Here is a 20,316-nt window from a genome sequence, read left to right as displayed (position 1 = left end):
CTGAGGATGGTCACTTGACCTGAAACATTAACTCTGATTGCTCTCCACAGATGCTGCCAGACTTGCTGAGCTTTTCCAGCAATGTCAGTTATTGTTACTGATTTACATGCCAAGTGTTTGGAATGTGAAATTCACTGCTCCATGAGTGGGTGAAAGTGATTAGGGAAGGTACGTTTAGTGAAAGCAAGATAAGTGAGTGAAGGAGAAAGCGATAGACAGATAATCTGTTAGGATTAAAGTAAAAGGTCTGGAAGGATAATGATGGGGAGTAAAAACATGAGGATGGCCTATATTTTTCAATCATTCGTGGGATACAGCAATTATTGCCCATCCCTCGTTATCCTGGAGAAGGTGCTGTTGAGTTGCCTTCTTGAAGTGCAGAAGTCTATTGGTTAGGAAAGAAGTTCCAGAAGTTTCTGCCAATGATCAAGGAGGACCATTAATAGATGTCATTGTACAATGGTGTGTGACTTGGTGGGAATGCCCCCATGTGCTCATCCTCCTAGGCATTACAGCCTGAGGAATTGGAATGTTCGACTGAAGAAGCCATGGTGAGTGGTTGTATTGCCCCCTGGAGCCACTGTGGCTGTGGTGCAGCAGGTGAGGATTGAAGATGATGGATGTGTGCCAATCACGTGGGGCTGTTTGTACCTTGTACATGGTGGACAGGCTTTGGGGAATTACAAGGTGAGTTACTCACTACAGAATGCTAACCTCTGACCTGCTGTTGCAGCCGAAACATTTATGCGGCTTGTTTGTTTAAGCTTCTGGTCTGGGTGGAAATGGAAATTATTGGCACTTGAGTGACAAACTAATATTTATAGCACATGAGATCCCAAGCCTTGCTGCGTGCTGATGAGAGTTGGACCTTGACACTGTAGTGAAGAGTTCCTGGGATACAGTCCTACCTCTGAGATAATTGGTCCCACGCAAACATAACCATGTTCCTCTGTGTTAGATATGTTGGAAAGTTCTCCCTCTATCCCCAGGTTGACTGTAGGTTGACTATTACCATATAATAAATTTGTTTCTTGACAGTAATGCACTGACCTGTTCTTCCCAACAGGTATCCAGTCTTTTCAAAGATGGCACCATCGGAAATGACATAAAGATTGTGATTGTGAGCCTGTTACTTCTGGAGCAGGATCCAGTAGGTTGTTTTCATGCTTCTACTTTGTCATCAAAATGTCAAAGGAATGCAGCCAAACCAAACCCTAACTGGATATCTGAGATAATCACCTACCCCATAGATAGAGAAAGTGTAGAAGTTCAACCTAATACTTTAAACCAAATACGGCAAACCAACGACAAAGAAAGAACTGTCCCTCACAACAATCCTTTGATGATCCTCAGATTTCCTGAAGTGATTAGCCCAAATTCAGTTCCGTTTCATTAACAATTCCTATTGGATTCACCATGACAACAGGGAAACGTGCATGCTCTTGATCTTTCACATCTACCCAAGGGTGCAGGCAGAGCCTCAGTTTCCCATACTGTCCAAGAGACAGCACCCCTTGCCCATACAGGTTACCTGCTCCCATCTGAGGCTTGACCGCAAGGTCTTCTAAATTGGATTCAAGAGCTCTAACCTCTGAGCTGCTCCTGGCACTGGATCAGAATGTACCTGGTGATAGTTAGTTTCACAAAACTCAAGAGGGGAGGTGTGTGGGTATTTAATAGAGAATGAGGAACATTAGACATAAAGATGTGGAGTATTGGGTGAGCTTAATGGATGCCATTAAAGCCTTGGTAGTCTTCCATATCCCTGAGTTCATGATTTGCACGCCGGGAGCTATTTTCCTTGGAGCATCAGAGGCTGAGGGGTGACCTTATAAAATCATTAGGGGCATGGAGAGGGTAAATAAACAAGGTCTTTTCCCTATGGTGGGGCAGTCCAAAGCTGGAGGGCAAACATTTAAAATGAGAGGAGAAAGATTTTAAAGGGACCTAAGGGGCAACCTTTTCATGCAGGGGATGGTGCGTGTATGGAATGAGCTGCCAGAGGAAGTGGTGGAGGCTGGCACAACTACAACATTTAAAAAGAATCTGGATGGGTATATGAATAGGAAGGGTTGAGAGGGATATGGACCAGGTGTGGGAACATGGGACAAGAATAATTTAAGATATCTGGTTAGCATGGATGAGTTGGATTGAAGGGTCTGTTTCCCTGCTGTACAACTCATTGACTTTGTCTATGATTTGTCATAGTCGTAGAACTAACCATGAAACAAAAAATTGGGTTGTGTTGGTTTCCTCTTCCAGCCTGGGTTAGTGATCAACCATCATGCAGACCAATCGTTGAATAGTTTCTGCCAGTGGCAGTCTGGCCTGATGGAAAAGAACGGAAAGCGGCATGATCATGCGGTGTTACTGACAGGACTGGACATCTGCTCTTGGAAGAATGAACCTTGTGATACATTGGGTAAGCAGAAGTCCCCACATGTGTCTTCCTCACTGTTTGAGAAGGTAACTGTCCAGAGAGAGTTGCCCAAACTCCCTGAAGGTTCATTTATTATTCCATGAGATATGGATATCACTAGCAAGGCCATATTTATTGTGCATTCCTAAGGACTCCTGGAAAGATCTCGGTCAACGATATAGCAGTTAAATTAATGACAACTAATTGAGGAAACCTGAGTTCAGTTGGGAATTTGAGTGTACTTTGAAAAAAGACCATTGATAAAGAAAGCTGGTTTTGAAACTATTGATTTTTGTGAAAATTATTCATGTAATATGGACATCATTGGCCAGGCCCATCCTGATTTGGATCAGACGTTACATATCGACCAATTAAGGAATTCAGGTTTTCTTCCCTAAAGGATATTAGTGGACTTGGTAGTATTTGAGACATGATTGTGATCAAATGAGCTTTTAATTTCAGATTTTTACTGAATTTAAATTTCACTATTTGCAGTGGTGGCACTTGAACCCGCATTCCCTGAACATTAACATGGTTTATGGCTTACTCATACATATCACTGTGCTGCCACCTCCCCACATTAACGACTATCCTCCATGGAATAGAGGCTGCTCCCTTGCCCAGCTTGGCTAACATACACCTTCAGTCCCACACTGAACCATCAGCAACTCTGAACCATCTACCAATATGGCACTTTTACCAATTTTCTGTGTATACTACAGCAGCACCCAAATGAGAACCAAAAACAGAAATTACAAGAAAAACTCAACAGGTCTGGCAGCATCTGTGGAGAGAAATCAGATTTTGGGTTGAGTGATTCTTCCCATTCTGAGGAAGGGTCACTTGACTGAAACTTTAACTTTGACTTCTCTCCATGGATGCTGCTAGACCTGCTGAGCTTTTCCAGCAATTACTGGTTAGTTTCTGATTTACAGCATCTGCAGTTCTTTCGGTTTTTATCCAGTATCCAAATGAGGTTGCTTGCCGGCACAATCCCAGGGCAACCAGGAATGGACAGTAGATGCTAGTTTTGCTGGGTTTTCGTAATATATAGGAAAAGAAATGCATTGTAGCTCAGATCTCTAAGACTGGAATTTGCCTTATTACTGTACTATCGGTAATATCGCTGACATTTCAGTGACCAGCGGGCATGTTGACCTATGCTGTCTCTCACATGAGATGCTAAACCTTTTGACAGGTTGCAAAGGCAGAGTCTTAAGAAGAATAATGAGATCGCCTGGTATCTTGACTTACATTTCTTCCAACTAATGTCACCAAATAATGAGAGATTCCTTCAACACATAATCCTGTTTGCGGTTACTGATAATTAACAATGACAGCATTCCAAAAGCAACTCGTCATGCGTCTGGGTCTTCAGGTCATTCAACTGCAACTTTCTTTCATTCTCAGTTTACGTTACTCATTAAAGTAAAGTTGCCATAGTACCACTCAGTTGTTCGAAAGAGACAGCTGATGGTGAGTTTAACCTGAGGATCACCACACCTTGGGCAAGGTTGAGAAAGGCAGCAACTTGAGCCAGCATGGGAATTGAGGCCATGCTGTTGGCATCGCTGTGTATTGCAAACTAGCCATCTAGGAGAAAGTGAGGACTGCAGATACTAGAGATCAGAGCTGAAAATGTGTTACTGGAAAAGAAGGGCTTATGCCTGAAACGTCGAATCTCCTGTTCGTTGGATGCTGCCTGACCTGCTGCACTTTTCCAGCAACACATTTTCAGCTCAAACTAGCCATCTAGCCAATGAGACTTATTATCCCTCAATAAAATGACTTGTAAAATAAAGACAGATTGAAGGTTCCACAGACTAATTATCACTGTGTGAGAAGCAGAGTGACATCTTACTCTGTGCACAATATGTTTAGCTTAGAATAAATCCTCATCTTTTTACTGTATCACAGGGCCTATTGAGTCCATGTCAGCTCTCAGTAGAACATTCCACTCCATCCCATTATCTCTGCTGTATTCTCATTGTGCCTGCAAGTGTATTTCCCCCCAAAAAATCACCCATCCAGTTTCCATCTGGAATCAAACTCGCACCTTCTTCATGAGAAAACACTCACGAATCTCATGTGCTGGAGAACAGTCAAAGCTTACGTTTATAAACCAATTTTCATGTCCTGAGCAACAAAAGCAGAAATTCCCAGAAAAACTCAGCAGGTCTGGCAAGATCTGTGGAGAGAAAGCAAAGCAAAGTTTGAACGAGGGGCTCTGGACTCAAAACATTGATTCTGCTTTTTCTCCACAGATGCTGCCAGACCTGCTGAGTTTTTTTTCCAGCAATTTCTGATTTTGTTTCTGATTTCCAGCATCGCGAACTTGGGGCCAACTTCCATGCCATAGTGACAGCCCAGTCGAGACTTGGTGGAGCTCTCGCTTGGTTGTCAGTGTTTGATGTTGTGCCTGTGCCTGTTCTTTTCTGGGGATTTGTTGAAACTTTGGATTTGTTTTGTAGGTTTTGCTCCGATTAGTGGAATGTGCAGCAAATACCGAAGCTGCACCATCAATGAAGACACGGGCCTGGGCCTAGCTTTCACCATTGCTCATGAATCTGGACATAAGTAAGTAACTTGCAATCTCCATTTGATCCACTTGTCAAGCCTCCCATTTCGATTTGCTTCTGCTACAGCTGTCCCAGTTATTCAGGGAGAAAGTGAGGTCTGCAGATGCTGGAGATCAGAGCTGAAAATGTGTTGCTGGAAAAGCGCAGCAGGTCAGGCAGCATCCAAGGAACAGGAAATACGACGTTTCGGGCATAAGCCCTTCATCAGGAATGGAGGGCTTCCTGATGAAGGGCTTATGCCCGAAACGTCGAATTTCCTGTTCCTTGAATGCTGCCTGACCTGCTGCGCTTTTCCAGCAACACATTTTCAGCCCAGTTATTCAGGTCCCACTGCTATTCTTCATTGGCGAGGCCAATGGACATCAGCAGCCTATTCAACTACATAGAACATAGAATATTACAGCGCAGTACAGACCCTTCGGCCCTCGATGTTGCGCTGCCCTGTCATACTAATCTGAAGCCCATCCCACCTACACTTTTCCATGTACGTCCATATGCCTGTCCAATGATGACTTAAATGCACTTAAACATGGCGAATCTACTACCGTTGCAGGCAAAGCATTCCATACCCTTACTGCTCTCTGATGGCCTCACATGATCTGCTCACGTTTCTGAAGTGGGACATAGCAGCAGTGCCACTGGTTAGCCATCCAGAGCCCAAGTTCTTAGTTCAAATCCCATCACGGTAGGTAGTGAAATTTAATTAATTGCATCTAAAATTGAAAGCTTTCTTCAGTATAACATCGACCATCGATTGTTATCAAAATCCATCTGGTTCCTCAGAAGGAAATCTGTTATCTTTATCTGGCCTGACCCACATGTGCCTCCAGACCTAAACTGCCCCTCCCGAAACAGCCCAGCAAGTCACTCAGTTCAACTGCAGAGATGGTATTCTCAGGGCTGTGTTAATTCGGCTGTGGTGTCAGTACAAGGACAATTAGGACAACAAACATTGATTAACAATATCCACGTTGCATCAAGTAATAAATAAAAAATTAACCTCCTGATTTTGGCAAGCAAGAATGCTATTCATGAAGTCACAGCTGAGGTAAGGAATTGAGGGAGAGAATTGTGAGGTGAGGGAAGAGACTAAAAGCTGATTAACCAGTGATAGAACAAAGAGAGTTTAAAAGTAAAGTAAGAAGTATCACACAAAACAGACTAGGTGGCTGTAGCAGGAAGAAAATGCTTTTTGAAAACTCTGTCCTGAACTATAAACCTGCTGAAGTAGCATCTATTTCGCAATTATGTATAAAATACATCCAAAGGTGACCAATGCTGACCCGAGAATGAGAAAGTGAGCTGTCTTTTGCTTATTCATTGATGGGATGTGGACATCACTGGCAAGGCCAGCATTTATTGACCAGAAAACAATTAAGACTCAATAGGCCAGACTAGAGAAGGACATGTGATTCCTTTCCCCAAAAGACTTTAAATGGCCTGGGATTTTACAACAATTAAGTTCACCTTTTATTCCAGATTTCATTAACTTCACTTTAGTGGAATTTGAACACAGCTCCCCCACAACATTATGGATTATGTACAGCGATGTTACCACAATGTCACCATTTTGTACCAATATAGTTGAGGGTTTAAATCAGTTACTCTTTATGATGAGTTGCTTGAAAGTAAGTTGGAAAGCTAATAGAGTGGTTTGAATTGTTGAAGATAAAATAATGGATGCATTGTGGGTCCTTTGAAGAACTAAGGGGGCCCAGGTAGTTTGATAAGATCGAGGGATTGATAACTATACAATCAAAGCTAACATCAGCCCTGGAGAATGTGCCTAGATGTCTTTTTATTTGTTTTAACTTGTTGGGTTTATATTTATTTGAAACTGAAACTATCGGGCTCCTATTGACATCCTTGTGAGGGCAGAGTGAGGGCAGAGCTCAATGGTGTCTCCTCCCGATCACTGTTGAGTGAAATATCTGGCTGTGTGCTGGACCACTCATCATGAGACTGGATTGATGCAGATACCACTAATAGAACATAGAACATAGAAAAATACAGCGCAGTATTTTTCCCTCGATGTTGCGCCGATCCAAGCCCACCTAACCTACACTAGCCCACTATCCTCCATATGCTTATCCAATGCCCGTTTAAACGCCCATAAAGAGGGAGAGTCCACCATTGATACTGGCGGAGCATTCCATGAACTCACGACTTGCTGAGTAAAGAATCTACCCCTAACATCTGTCCTATACCTACCACCCCTTAATTTAAAGCTATGCCCCCTCATAATAGCTGACTCCATACGTGGAAAAAGGTTCTCATGGTCAACCCTATCTAAACCCCTAATAATTTTGTACACCTCTATCAAGTCACCCCTAAACCTTCTTTTCTCCAATGAAAATGCCAGTATCTGCCATTTTGGGTGTGGTTCTGGAGGGTTGTTGAACTCCATGTGATTAGAATAATCCTCACACCTTCTCTACCCACCGCTGCTGTCAGTCCAGCCTCATCACCTAAGATTGGTATTAATAGAACATATGGTGGGAGCTGGAATAGAAGATAATGCCAAATTCTGTAACCAGGCAACATTGTTCATGGGGCAGGGTGGGAGGAGGAGAAACAAGAGGGAGTAGTACTGGAACAGAAACCCTGCTTTGGCAAAGGAATGCTGCTTGCTTTAGAAACCAATTTTCTGAGGGGAAAAAGGTTTGCAGATTGCCAAACGATGATCCGGTCCTGGAAGTAATTCAAGGAAGCTGCTGTTTCCTCTTTTCCGGTCATTAGCATTTAGCCAACATGGAGAAAATGTTGTGTCTTTTTTTGGAGTTTGCGGTCACGACTCATCCACTGCCTCAGGCCAAGTGCCTCAGGGACATGCTGTTGGCCTTGGTGGGCAGAGTCTCTTCCCTTTCATTGGAGTGCACGTCCGTTCAGCGAATGCTGACCTTTTATTGGGCTTGTTTCAAAAAAATACTACAAAGCCCTTTGAAGAGGAAGAAAGGAACCTGATGTATTTGGTGCCAGACGTTGCCATCTCCACCCCTCTATAGCTCAGCAGGTATAATTGCATCAGCAAACTGGGGTGTCGCTAAGCCATGCTGTCAACTGATTGTATCTAAGAGCCTTCCATTACTCGCCCCAGAGAGAAATAAAGACTTCTGGATTCTCAAACAGCTTCACATGATAGTCAGCTTATACACCATAAGATCTCTTCAACTGCAATATAGCAATGAGCAGATCAGCTATTTTGTTAATTTTCGCTTGAAGGGCCATTACTGGCCAAGCAGTGGTGAGACTGTTGCTCTTCCCACTATAATCCCACCAGATGTTTTACATCCACCTGAAAGACGAGATGAGGCTTCAGTTTAGCATCTCATCTGAAAGGCAACACCTGTGATTCTTCAGCATGCTCTCAGTACTTCTTAAAGTGTTGTTCATGGGATGTAAGTGTCGCTGGCCGGACCAGCATTTATTGACCATTCCTAATTGCTTTTGAGAGGGTCAATTCTTACACCAGCTGCAGAAATTAGGCATGGTGACTCTCAGGTTAAACTCATCACCATTTGTCCCTCTCTAGTGAGAGAGCACTTCTGTTTTTTTTTTAACTCATTCACAGGATGTTGGATGATTCCTTACTCATCCCTAACTGCTCAAAGTCAACCACATCATTGCAGGTCTGGAGTCACCAACCCAAGTTCCTTCCCTAAAGAGCATTAGTGAACCAGATAGGTTTTTCTGACAATCAACATTGGATCATGTTTCCAGATTAATTCTGGATATTTTTTCAATTCAAATTCCACCATATTTAGTTATAGTGATGTAGACTTGATATGCTCAAGGGTCATTTCTGTGCTGTATGAATCTGCCCTGATGGGATTCGAACCCAGGCCCCCAGAACATTAACTGGGTCTCCGGGATTAACAGTCTAGCAATAATACCAATCAGCCATGTCTCTTCCTATAAGACTTATGTGACTCGATTTACTTTCAAAACAACCAAATAAAAAGGGAATTTATATTTGCTGGGAATTGGTGTTGGAGAGACTGTTAGGTCTGAAGGTTGATAAGTTTCCAGGCCTGATGGTCTACATCCCAGGGTACTGAAGGAGGTGGCTCGAGAAATCGTGGATGCGTTGGTGATTATTTTCCAGAGTTCGATAGATTCAGGATCAGTCCCTGCCGATTGGAGGGTGGCTAATGTTGTACCACTTTTTAAGAAAGGTGAGAGAGAGAAAGCAGGAAATTATAGACCAGTTAGTCTGACCTCATTGGTGGGAAAGATGCTGGAGTCTATTATAAAGGATGAAATTACGACACATCTGGATAGTAATAACAGGATAGGTCAGAGTCAGCATAGATTTACGAAGGGGAAATCATGCTTGACTAATCTTCTGGAATTTTTTGAGGATGTAACTCTGAAGATGGACGAGGGAGATTCAGTAGATGTAGTGTACCTGGACTTTCAGAAAGCTTTTGATAAAGTCCCACATAGGAGGTTAGTGAGCAAAATTAGGGCGCGTGGTATTGGGGGCAAAGTACTAACTTGGATTGAAAATTGGTTGGCTGTCAGGAAACAAAGGGTAGTGATAAACGGCTTCATTTCGGAATGGCAGGCAGTGGCCAGTGGGGTACCGCAGGGATCAGTGCTGGGACTGCAGCTTTTTACAATATATATTAATGATATAGAAGGTGTTATTAGTAATAACATTAGCAAATTTAAGCTGGGTGGCAGGGTGAAATGTGAGGAGGATGTTAGGAGATTACAAGGTGACCTGGACAGGTAAGGTGAGTGGTCAGATGCATGGCAGATGCAGTTTAATGTGGATAAATGTATGGTTATCCACTTTGGATGCAAGAACAGGGAGACAGATTACTACCTAAATGGAATCAATTTAGGTAAAGGGGCAGTACAAAGAGATCTGGATGTTCTTGTATACTAGTTAATGAAGGCAAGCATGCAGGTGCAGCAGGTAGTGAAGAAGGCTAATAGCATGCTGGCTTTCATAACAAGAAGGATTGAGTATAGAAGCAAAGAGGTTTTTTTGCAGCTGTACAGGGCCCTGGTGAGACCACACCTGAAGTATTGTGTGCAGTTCTGGTCTCCAAATTTGAGGAAAGACATTCTGGCTATTGAGGGAGTGCAGCGTAGGTTCACGAGGTCAATCCCTGGAATGGTGGGACTACCTTACGCTGAAAGACAGGAGTGACTGGGCTTGTAAACCCTTGAGTTTAGAAGACTGAGAGGGGATCTGATTGAGACATATATGATTATTAAAGGATTGGACACTCTGGAGGCAGGAAACATGTTTCCGCTGATGGGTGAGTGCTGAACCAGAGGACACAGCTTAAAAATAAGGGGTAGACCATTTAGGACAGAGATGAGGAGAAACTTCTTCACCTAGAGAGTGGTGGCTGTGTGGAATGCTCTGCCCCAGAGGGCAGTGGAGGCCCAGTCTCTGGATTCATTTGAAAAACAGTTGGATAGAGCTCTCAAGGATCATGGAATCAAAGCTTATGGAGATAAGGCAGGAACAGGATACTGATTAAGGATGATCAGCCATGATCATATTGAATGGTGGTGCAGGCTCGAAGGGCAGAATGGCCTACTCCTGCACCTATTGTCTATTTTCTTTTGTCTAACCAGCATGGGATTCAGAGAGCTGAATGGCCACTTCCTTTCCCATATGATTGTGTGATTGTTCTGGGAGTCAGCTGATACCAGCTCTTAAGGGGTCACCAGCTCTCTCTTTGAGTGCAGCTTTGAATGTCACAGTGCAGTTAATTGCTGTCAGTTGTGTTCCATTTCAGTCTAACGCTGGAGAGGCTCTGCATTAGGAGTCACTATGCTGTCAGCACATCTCATTCATGAAGCAGCGACATTTGCTTCAATCTTCCAGTCCTACTACTACCACCACCATCCTCCAATCACATGGAAACTGTTAACTTCTTTGAAATTTAAAAAAAGAACCCGTAACTTTCCTCCAGTGGAAATATTTTGTGTGAAGTTATTTAGTAACAGTCGGGGGCCCTAATTCTGATTGACGTCTATGGTTTGCTTTGATGATCCATCTCGTGAAAAGGTCGTGGTCTTTATGAGCTGTTGGCAAGATGGTGTTTGTAGATGCTTTACACAGCACAGTGTAGGATGTCGCAGGGTGTGGCTTCTGCATCAGTCCGGAATTAATTTACTGCGGGAGTGTTAGGGGAACGCCAACTGAGATATCTGCATTGAATTAAAGTGAAATACAGTGTCCCAGGCTGTGAACCTCAGCTGTGTGAGCTTTTTTTTTCCCCTTTTTTTCGGGATGTTCTCATATTTGACCATTTTGAAACCATGCCAGAGAACTCCCTGAACAAGCAAATTACTGAAATGAAAGGCCACCTCGAGGAGAGGTTCCTGATTGAAACATGTCTGTCTTTTAAAACCAATCTTTCTGTAGGGAAGCATGTCACCACCTTGCAAGCCCTGAGTGCATAACGACATTGCCCAATGTTAATGTGAAGCTTAACAACAACTGTGCACGTTTATACCACACCTTTAATGTGATGTAGTTGGTTCTGATATAACTCGATAATTCTGTTCTTGTTCGATCTCGCTTTATAAAAAACATTGCGCAGTAGCCGCATCATTTAAATTAATGAGGCCGGAATCGTGGTGTAGCCAATACAGGTAAGGAAAGTCTGCATTCTACAAATAACGGTCTAAATTGCTCAATTGCATTAAAGCCAATTCACAGTGAAGACAACATGCTATAGCAGAACCAACTGTATTAGGAGCCAGAGTACTTTAGATGGCCAACAAATAAAATGACATGCAGTCAATGAACGTGGAATGTATTGAACATTAACTCGTGAAAGTTTGGACACTGAGGTAGGTTTATGGAGCTTCTTAGAGGAAGAGCCAGGTCCAAGATTCATCATAACTCGACCTGGATTTAGCTTGGGCAGTACATCAACTCTCCCTGTCAAACTTGAAGCTCATGTCGTTGACTGTCCAGTCTTTCTCTACCAGAAATTTCTATTCCCTTGAGCGTATCTGTATGCTATCACAATAACTTTTGATGTGGTAGTTCATAGGATCCCTACAGTGTGGGAGCAGGCCATTCAGCCCATTGAGTTCATGCAGACCCTTCGAAGAGCATCCACCCAATGCAACTCCCTACCTTATCCCTGTATTTCCCAAGGCTAATCCAGGTACCTACATATCCCTGGACACCATGTGAAATTTAGCATGGCCATTCCACCTTACCTGCATATCTTTGGACTGTGAGAGGAAACCTGAGCACCCGATGGAAATTCACGCCAATACAGGGTGAATATGTAAACTCCACACAGACAATTGCCTGAAGCTGGAATCGAACCCGGGTCTATGACACTATGAGTAATTGATGCTAACCACTGAGCCACCATGTCTTGGGGTATTGTCCGTATTGAAAGATACTACATTGCAGCTTATCAGTGAATTCAGTTCATTGATTAATAGGGATAACTGCAATTATGCATTATGAATTGCTTTGAATACTAGTATAAATTAATTAGCATAATTAGTTTGGGGAAGGTGGTGACGTAGTGATTATATCATTGGATTAGTCATTGCAGAATCAATCTCAAGGATATATGCCTTGTCTTTTTCCAGTATTGCTGCACACCAGTATTATCCAACTATTCATCCAATGTCCTCTTGAATGCCTCATTTGAACCCATCTCCACCAGGTGGGGGAGTCCAAAACTAGAGCACATAGATTTAAGGGGAGAGGGGAAAGATATAAAAAGGACCTAAGGGACAACATTTTTCACGCAGAGGGTGATGTGTGTATGGAATGAGCTACTTGAGGAAGTGGTTCAGGCTGGTACAATTACAATATTTAAAAGGCATCTGGATGGGCATATGAATAGGAAGGGATTAAAGGGAAATGGGCCAAATGCTGGCAAATGGGACTAGACTAATTTAGGATATCTGTTAAGTGTGGATGGGTTGGATCGCAGGGTCTATTTCCATGCTGTATATCTCTATGATTCTATGACTCTATATTTCCAGGTAGTGCATTGCATACCCTAACCACTTGCTGTGTGAAAATGTTACTTCTTCTGTGACCCTTGCTTCGTTTGCACTCACTTTAAATGACTAATTCAGAGACTTAGGCTAAAACCTCCCATCCCATCATGGCAGCTGGTGGAATTGTTAGTCTGATCAATCTGAAATGTGAAACTGGTCCCACTAATGATGACCATAAAACTACCACCAGGAACCATAAAAACCCATCTGGTTCATTAATATTCTTTAAAGTGAACATGGTGCCATTGCTTCCCAAAGTGGCAGTTAAAGGACATTTGGCGACAGGCACTACATACTGGCCTTGCCATCAATGCCAATATCTGATGAAAGAATCTGAGGCAAGGTGAGTAGAAATTGCTTAAGCGCAGCTAGAATTTTCTAGCATTTAGAATGTTTCTGAGAGACTGGTGGAAGTTAATTCAATCTGACTCAAAGGGTCAGCACATGAATGATCGACTGAATGGTCTCTTTCTGTTCAGTGATCTCAACGCAAGACCTGGCCTTGGGTGTTTGTTAAATTGATTTTGGGAGATGTGAGTGTTGCTGGTATTTATTGCTCATCCCGAGTTGCTCTTGAGAAGATGGTGGTGAGCTGCTTCCTTGAACTGCAGCAGTCCACCTGCTGTAGGTTGACCCACAATGCCACTGGGGAGGGAATTCTAGAATTTTGACCCAGTGACAGTAAAGAAGTGACAATATTTTTCCCAGTCAGAATATGACTGGCTTGGGGGGGTCATGCAGGTGATGCTGCCCTTATATCTGCTGCCCTTGTCCTTCTGGAAGGAATTGGTCATGGGTCTGGAAAGTGCTCTTTAAGGATCCTTGGTGAATTTCTGTAATGCATCTTGTAGATGGTGCACACTGCTGCTGCTGAGTATCGGTGGTGGAAGGAGTGGATTATTGTGGAAGTGGAGCCAATCAAGTGGCTGCTTTGTCTTGAGTGGTGTCAAGCTTCTTGAGTGTTATTGGAGCTGGACTTATCCAGGCATGTGGGAGTATTCCATCATACTCCTGACTTGTGATTGTAGATGGTGGACAGGCTTTGGGCGAGTCAGGAGGTGAGTTACTTACGACAGTAATGCTAGCCTCTGACCTACTCTTGTAGTCACTGTGCTCATGTGGTGAGTCCAATTGAATTTCTGCTCAATGGTAACCCCCAGGATGTTGGGGCATTCAGTGATGGTAACACCTTTGAATATCAAGGGGTGGTGGTTAGATTGTCTCTTATTGTTGATGGTGATTGCTGACTATAGGTTTGTTGATATTCCATTGGTGCCCCATTTGAAACTACCATCTGGTGAGAGCAAAATTGCCCCAAATTTCTTTTTAATATAACCTCTTATCATGCATGTACCTACAGTCTGTCTACAGTCATACCAGTGTTGCCTCTCATTCCACTCATGCCCTGACCTCCATTTGCACACACTACCTACCCCGGTCACTGAATCCTGGAGTGACCTTCCTTTCAGCTCAGCAGGCTACACTCATTTGACTCGAACTAAGTTTTCACTTTGCTTTGCCATGAGGTGTCACGCATTGCCTTTGTCACTGGCCCTTGAGCCATGTGAACATAATTGGATGGAAAAAGATTATCTGGCCCATGGAGCTACAGTCTTCCACAGTCTGGTGAATACAAACTCTCCTGAGACAGACAGGAGCAAGATGGGAAGAAGAGTACTTTGACAAATTCCACTTACACTGTAACTAACTGTAGAGAAATTGGGTTAGCATGGATGGACATTTTGGTTGGCATAGACCAGTTTGGGCCAAAGGGCCTGTCTCCGTGCTGTAAGATTCTATGATTCTATTACACTCAAAGCCTTCTCTGTCAATTGAAGCCATCCAGGAGCTTAAGTGGAGGTTGGACTAGAAAGGGTCTACTTTCTATCTTTTGTGCTTTGTGGATGACTACAGCAGTAGCCAGGGCCTCTCCCACTGGATTACAGCAACTAAACCTGCGGAGCGATCATATCTTCAGCCAGAGCTGCCTTCACCCAGATCTTCAGCAGTGAATAAATGGGAATTGACGGGAGCAGTCACTTCAAACAAATATGGAAAAGAAATATTGATTTGAGTTTCCTTCAGCTGCCAGGCAGCTTGCGCTTTTTCAAAGCAGTTCTTATTGTTTTTAAAATGTATACAATAACAAAGATTTAAAACAATCCTGTCCAGCCAAGAAGATGTCAATGCATCAAGTCAACATTGCCTCTGAAGTGTGCACTGGTTTAAGTCTGTCGGCTGCCAAGAAAGGGAAGCTTGCTGTAAAGTGCCATGTCATGTATTTGTTGTAGTCTGCAAGTTAGACGAAAGGACATCCGTGTCACTCAATCTACAACTGGTTTTGTGCAGACAATGATGATTTAATTATGGTGTTTTACTGTTGAATGTAACCTCTGCTGCAGAGCCAGAGCTGAGCAATTCACTGGAGATCAGAACACCTTTTTTTCTCTTGTTCCCAAATGCAGTCAACATTGTTCGTCCCCTCCTTGTAAGGCTTGTCTTTTTTTCGTAATAAACAAAATTATTGTTGCTACTGTTTCATGCTGCAGCAACAGAAGTTGATAACTGTAGGGTGTATCCTGCCTGCCACTGAAGCGTGAAGCAGGGATTGACTGCATGGACTTAAAGTTATATGTCGGGGCCAGATGTGTAGTATCCACATCTGTACAGCTACAATCAACATTTCAAACGGCTGTGGTGCTCCTGCAGTAGAACTCCCTGGTCAGTGCTGGAGTGTCCCGTCTGTCCCCTCAGGTCAACGAGGCCATTTTCAAGGAGGTTAGGGGTGTTTAATTGTCCGTCACAAAAAAAAATTATCACATTAGTGTTTCAGGAAGCTTCCTGCTCATAAACGGGCTGCTGTATTTCCTGTGTAACAGCAGAGGCTACATTTCAGAAGAATTGATTTGGCTGGGATGCATTATGGTCGGGAATAGCGCTGCGGAAATGTGAGTTCTTTACCAGTGCCAGTCGAATCAACTCCGTCACTTCAAGAATACACCAACTTTCAGATCCTGGATCACAATCATAAATCTACCTACCTATGCTATGAATTCGTATATTTCTGTTGCCTGTACTGTGCACACTATTTAGACTAGATTAGATTAGACTTACAGTGTGGAAACAGGCCCTTCGGCCCAACAAGTCCACACCGACCCGCCGAAGCGCAACCCACCCATACCCCTACATTTACCCCTTACCTAACACTACGGGCAATTTAGCTTGGCCAATTCACCTGACCCGCACATCTTTGTGACTGTGGGAGGAAACCGGAGCACCCGGAGGAAACCCACGCAGACACGGGGAGAATGTGCAAACTCCACACAGTCAGTCGCCTGAGTCGGGAATTGAACCCGGGTCTACAGGCGCTGTGAGGCAGCAGTGCTGACCACTGTGCCACCGTGCCGCCCACAAATGTATCTATTAAACTTAAATGATAAATTAAGAAAGATCGAAGAAACTGCCAAGCTTCTTTTTGACCTCACTACCAACTGCAATTAATAAAACCTGCTTCTTTTTATTTCTTTTATTTTTGGATTGTGGACTAAAGAAAAGGTACTACCTTAAACCAAGGAAGCTCTGCAAAGAGGTGACTGTAGTTTTGTAAATATGCTTAGATTAGATTAGATTACTTACAGTGTGGAAACAGGCCCTTCGGCCCAACCAGTCCACACCGACCCGCCGAAGCGCAACCCACCCATTCCCCTACATTTACACTTTTACCTAACACTACGGACAATTTAGCATGGCCAATTCACCTGACCTGCACATCTTTGGACTGTGGGAGGAAACCGGAGCACCCAGAGGAAACCCAGGGAGAATGTGCAAACTCCACACAGTCAGTTGCCTGAGTCGGGAATTGAACTCAGGTCGCTGGCGCTGTGAGGCAGCAATGCTAACCACTGTGCCACCGTGCCACCCAAGTTTACTGGACTTGTACGCAATGTTGCCATTCTTTGGAACAATGGGAGCAAAGACTGGCACCATGGAGTTGATGAGTTCTGAATCAAAGGGGACAGAAACATCTTGGTTGGCTCCTGACCAAGCTTTCAATGCTTTTGTATGGCTCATGTGGTGGAGGAACCTCTAGCCTGCAAAGTGAATGCATCAAAAAAATCTCTGGGTCATCTCTTGTCACGCCTCACTGTTGGAGCATGCTGGAAACCAAGCCTTGGTGGACAAAAAAAGAGGATGGAAGAACACAGCAAGCCAGGCACTATCAGGAGATGGAGAAGTCAGCGTTTAGGGCGTAAACTTTCAGGCCTTACAAGTCCAAGAATTGACACAAAAGTTAAAGATGTTATCAAAGTTCACAGAGATCCCTAATTTCCCTGACTTTCAGACCCAAGTTGACAGAAACCATGGGTAGGTTTTTATACATGACACAAATTACTGTTCTCCATAAGTAAGTAGACTTTAGATTCAAGTAAGTAATTCTGAACTGTTATCTACTCATTAGAAATCTAACTCTTTTCTAAACTTCCTCTCTCTCTACACACAAACACACACACACACACACACACACACACACGCGCAAAGACAGGAAAATAAATGGTTGTGATGGGCAGTGGGAAAGAATAGGAAGGTAGTTCAGTGGTCCCTGAATGGTGAGATGGTCCTTGTGCTGATCAGATCAATCTTCCTTCTCCAGATGTTTTCACTTGTGTACAGAAGGCACAGGGTGAATGGTTTGTACTTTTATAAAGGTCTTTGAGTTACTGATGAAAGGTCACAGCTTATACCAACTGCTGAAAGAAAAATCATCTAATTTTCTTCAGGCTCAGTGTATTCATTTTACTACAGAGGACAAAGACAACTCCTAAGCTTATAGGGGTGGCTTCTCATGATCTTGTTCATAACCTCATCCTGTTGAGCTACCTGGAAGCCAATCACACATTACTAACAGGCAAAAGGCCACAGACCAGAAAGCCACTTGTTGCTGGTTGAATCTCCATTTGTACACAACCCAAGGCTCCAGCTCAATTTTTGAATCCTTTCTCATTGTGTCCTGAACCAGCAGCTGTGTAAACTGTACTTACAATGAGTGTCAAGTTACTTGCTTTTAAAGACTGCAGTGATCCTTCAACAGTCATTGGTTTAAAACCATTCCTCCCCCATTTCAGTCCACAATCAAAAGTGCAAATAAAACCCACTGTATGTATACCAGCAAGTTTCCAGTAACAGCAAGCTATCATCTACTCCCCTTTGTCTGCAAAATCACTTATTGATTGTGGAATAACAACAGACAACAAAAGAGCAAATTCTCATCCAGCGATTGATTAACAGCATCAATACATGAACAATCAGTAAAGAACCAAAAAGGAATGGAAAGGAGGGAAAAGAAAATAACTGATTGAATCTTGTGGTCCAGACTGGTGCTGTCAAACTGTGTTACTCACACTACTTCTTCCTTTTCCATCCTTAACATTCATGTCTGTTTTTGAGTGTCTGTCCGTATGTCATGAGGAGAATTTAAAAGGGGTACATTTATAGTGCGTTATAAGTTAGCAGTTCATGTATCTTAATTGCCACTGACAAATAATTTGTTTGTAATATGCAGTTACTTCCTTGTGCAGTGCAGAAATCTGATGAGTGCTTTCTTTTAACCTGAGCTCATCAGTCAGGTTAACTGGGAAGTGTGGATTGTTTGACTAAATCTTTTCACATTTATGACAGTCCCATCAATAGTGAGTAAAAAATGAGGTCTGCAGATGCTGGAGATCACAGCTGCAAATGTGTTGCTGGTCAAAGCACAGCAGGCCAGGCAGCATCTCAGGAATAGAGAATTCGACGTTTCGAGCATAAGCCCTTCATGAAGGGCTTATGCTCGAAACGTCGAATTCTCTATTCCTGAGATGCTGCCTGGCCTGCTGTGCTTTGACCAGCAACACATTTGCGGCCATCAATAGTGAGGCTTAATTTCATGTCCCCCAGCGAATCGTGACAAATTTCACCGGTAAATAAATTTTCATGATCTTAGTTTCTGCGAATTTAGGGCAACATGTCCAGTTTTTTCAATCCCATGTTTAAAAACATATTAATATTTATAACTTTTGTTTAAAATCAAAGCTTTGGCATGATTCATGATGGAGAAGGAAACCCGTGTCGGAAGACGGAGGGTAATATCATGTCACCAACCCTGGCTGGGAACAATGGCGTTTTCTCATGGTCTGCATGCAGTCGACGATATCTCAGCAGGTTCCTCAGGTAGGTTGACAATTTACTACTTACCAAATATTTATTTTCAATGGCTTTCCAATTTGTTCAGTGTTAATCATGCCAAGCTCTTCCAGTACAGTTGCAACTCTGGCATCTACCCGATAATGTGAAAAACTGCCTAAGTATTTCCTGTAGAGAAAAACAGGACAAATCCAACCCGGCCAATTACTGTCCCCATCAGTCTGCTCTTGATCATCAAGAAAGCTGATAGAAAGTGTCATCAATAGTGCTACCAAGCACTTCCTACTCAGCAATAACCAGCTGAGGTTGGGTTCTGCCAGGGCCACTCAGCTCTAGACCTTATAACAGCTTTGGTTCAAACATGGACAAAACAGTTGAATTCTGGAGGTGAGAGGAACATCCCTTGACACTAAGGCTGCATTCGACCAAGTGTGGCATCAAGTAGCCCTAATGAAACTGGAATCAATGGTATCGGGGGCAAACTCTCCACTAGCTAGAATCATACCTGGCACATGGTTGCCATTGTTGGATGTCAATCATCTCAGCTCCTGGACTTCTCTGTAGGACATTTTCAGGATAGTGTCCCAGGCCCAAACACTTCAGCTGCTTCATCGATAACCTTCCCTCCAAGATGAGGTCAGAAGTGGGCATGTTTGCTGATGATTGCGCAGTGTTCAGTTCCATTCATGACTCCTAAGATACTGAAGCAGTCCATGTGCAACTGCAATAAGATCTGGACAATATCCATGCTTGGGTTAACAAGTAGCAAGTAATGTTCATGCCACACAGATGCGAGATTATGACCATTACACAATCTAACCACCACCCCTTGACATTGAATTGTATTACTGTCGCAGAGTCCCTCCATTATCAACATCATTGTTATCGTTGACTAGAAACTCAGCTGGACTTGCCACATGAACACAGTGGCTCCAAGAACAGTTCAGAGATGAGGAATACTATGATTAGTAATTCACCTCCTGACTCCCTAAAGCCTGTCCACCATCTACAGGGTACAAGTCAGAAGTATGATAGAATACTCCCCACTTCCTGGATAGGTGCAGCCCCAACAACACTCAAAAAGCTTGACACCATCCAGGACAAAGTGGCACCACCTTCACAAGCATC

The 20,316-nt window shown here is 43.3% G+C and overlaps 1 protein-coding gene across 1 annotated transcript in view; it reads left to right on the top strand.

Annotated features, from left to right (window-relative positions):
• adamts18 (ADAM metallopeptidase with thrombospondin type 1 motif, 18) overlaps positions 1 to 20,316 on the top strand; it is a 263,407-nt gene that overhangs the window by 93,261 nt on the left and 149,830 nt on the right. Inside the window, exons 6-9 of the mRNA XM_060838319.1 lie at positions 1,067 to 1,150; positions 2,263 to 2,422; positions 4,891 to 4,996; positions 19,078 to 19,215. Coding sequence (XP_060694302.1) covers positions 1,067 to 1,150; positions 2,263 to 2,422; positions 4,891 to 4,996; positions 19,078 to 19,215 — 488 coding nt within the window. The remainder of the gene's footprint in view (positions 1 to 1,066; positions 1,151 to 2,262; positions 2,423 to 4,890; positions 4,997 to 19,077; positions 19,216 to 20,316) is intronic.

The sequence above is a fragment of the Hemiscyllium ocellatum genome, chromosome 17 (assembly GCF_020745735.1).
Source record: "Hemiscyllium ocellatum isolate sHemOce1 chromosome 17, sHemOce1.pat.X.cur, whole genome shotgun sequence".
Taxonomy (NCBI): domain Eukaryota; kingdom Metazoa; phylum Chordata; class Chondrichthyes; order Orectolobiformes; family Hemiscylliidae; genus Hemiscyllium; species Hemiscyllium ocellatum.
The sequence above is the reverse complement of the archived record's forward strand: the minus strand, read 5'-3'. Positions and strand labels throughout refer to the sequence as shown.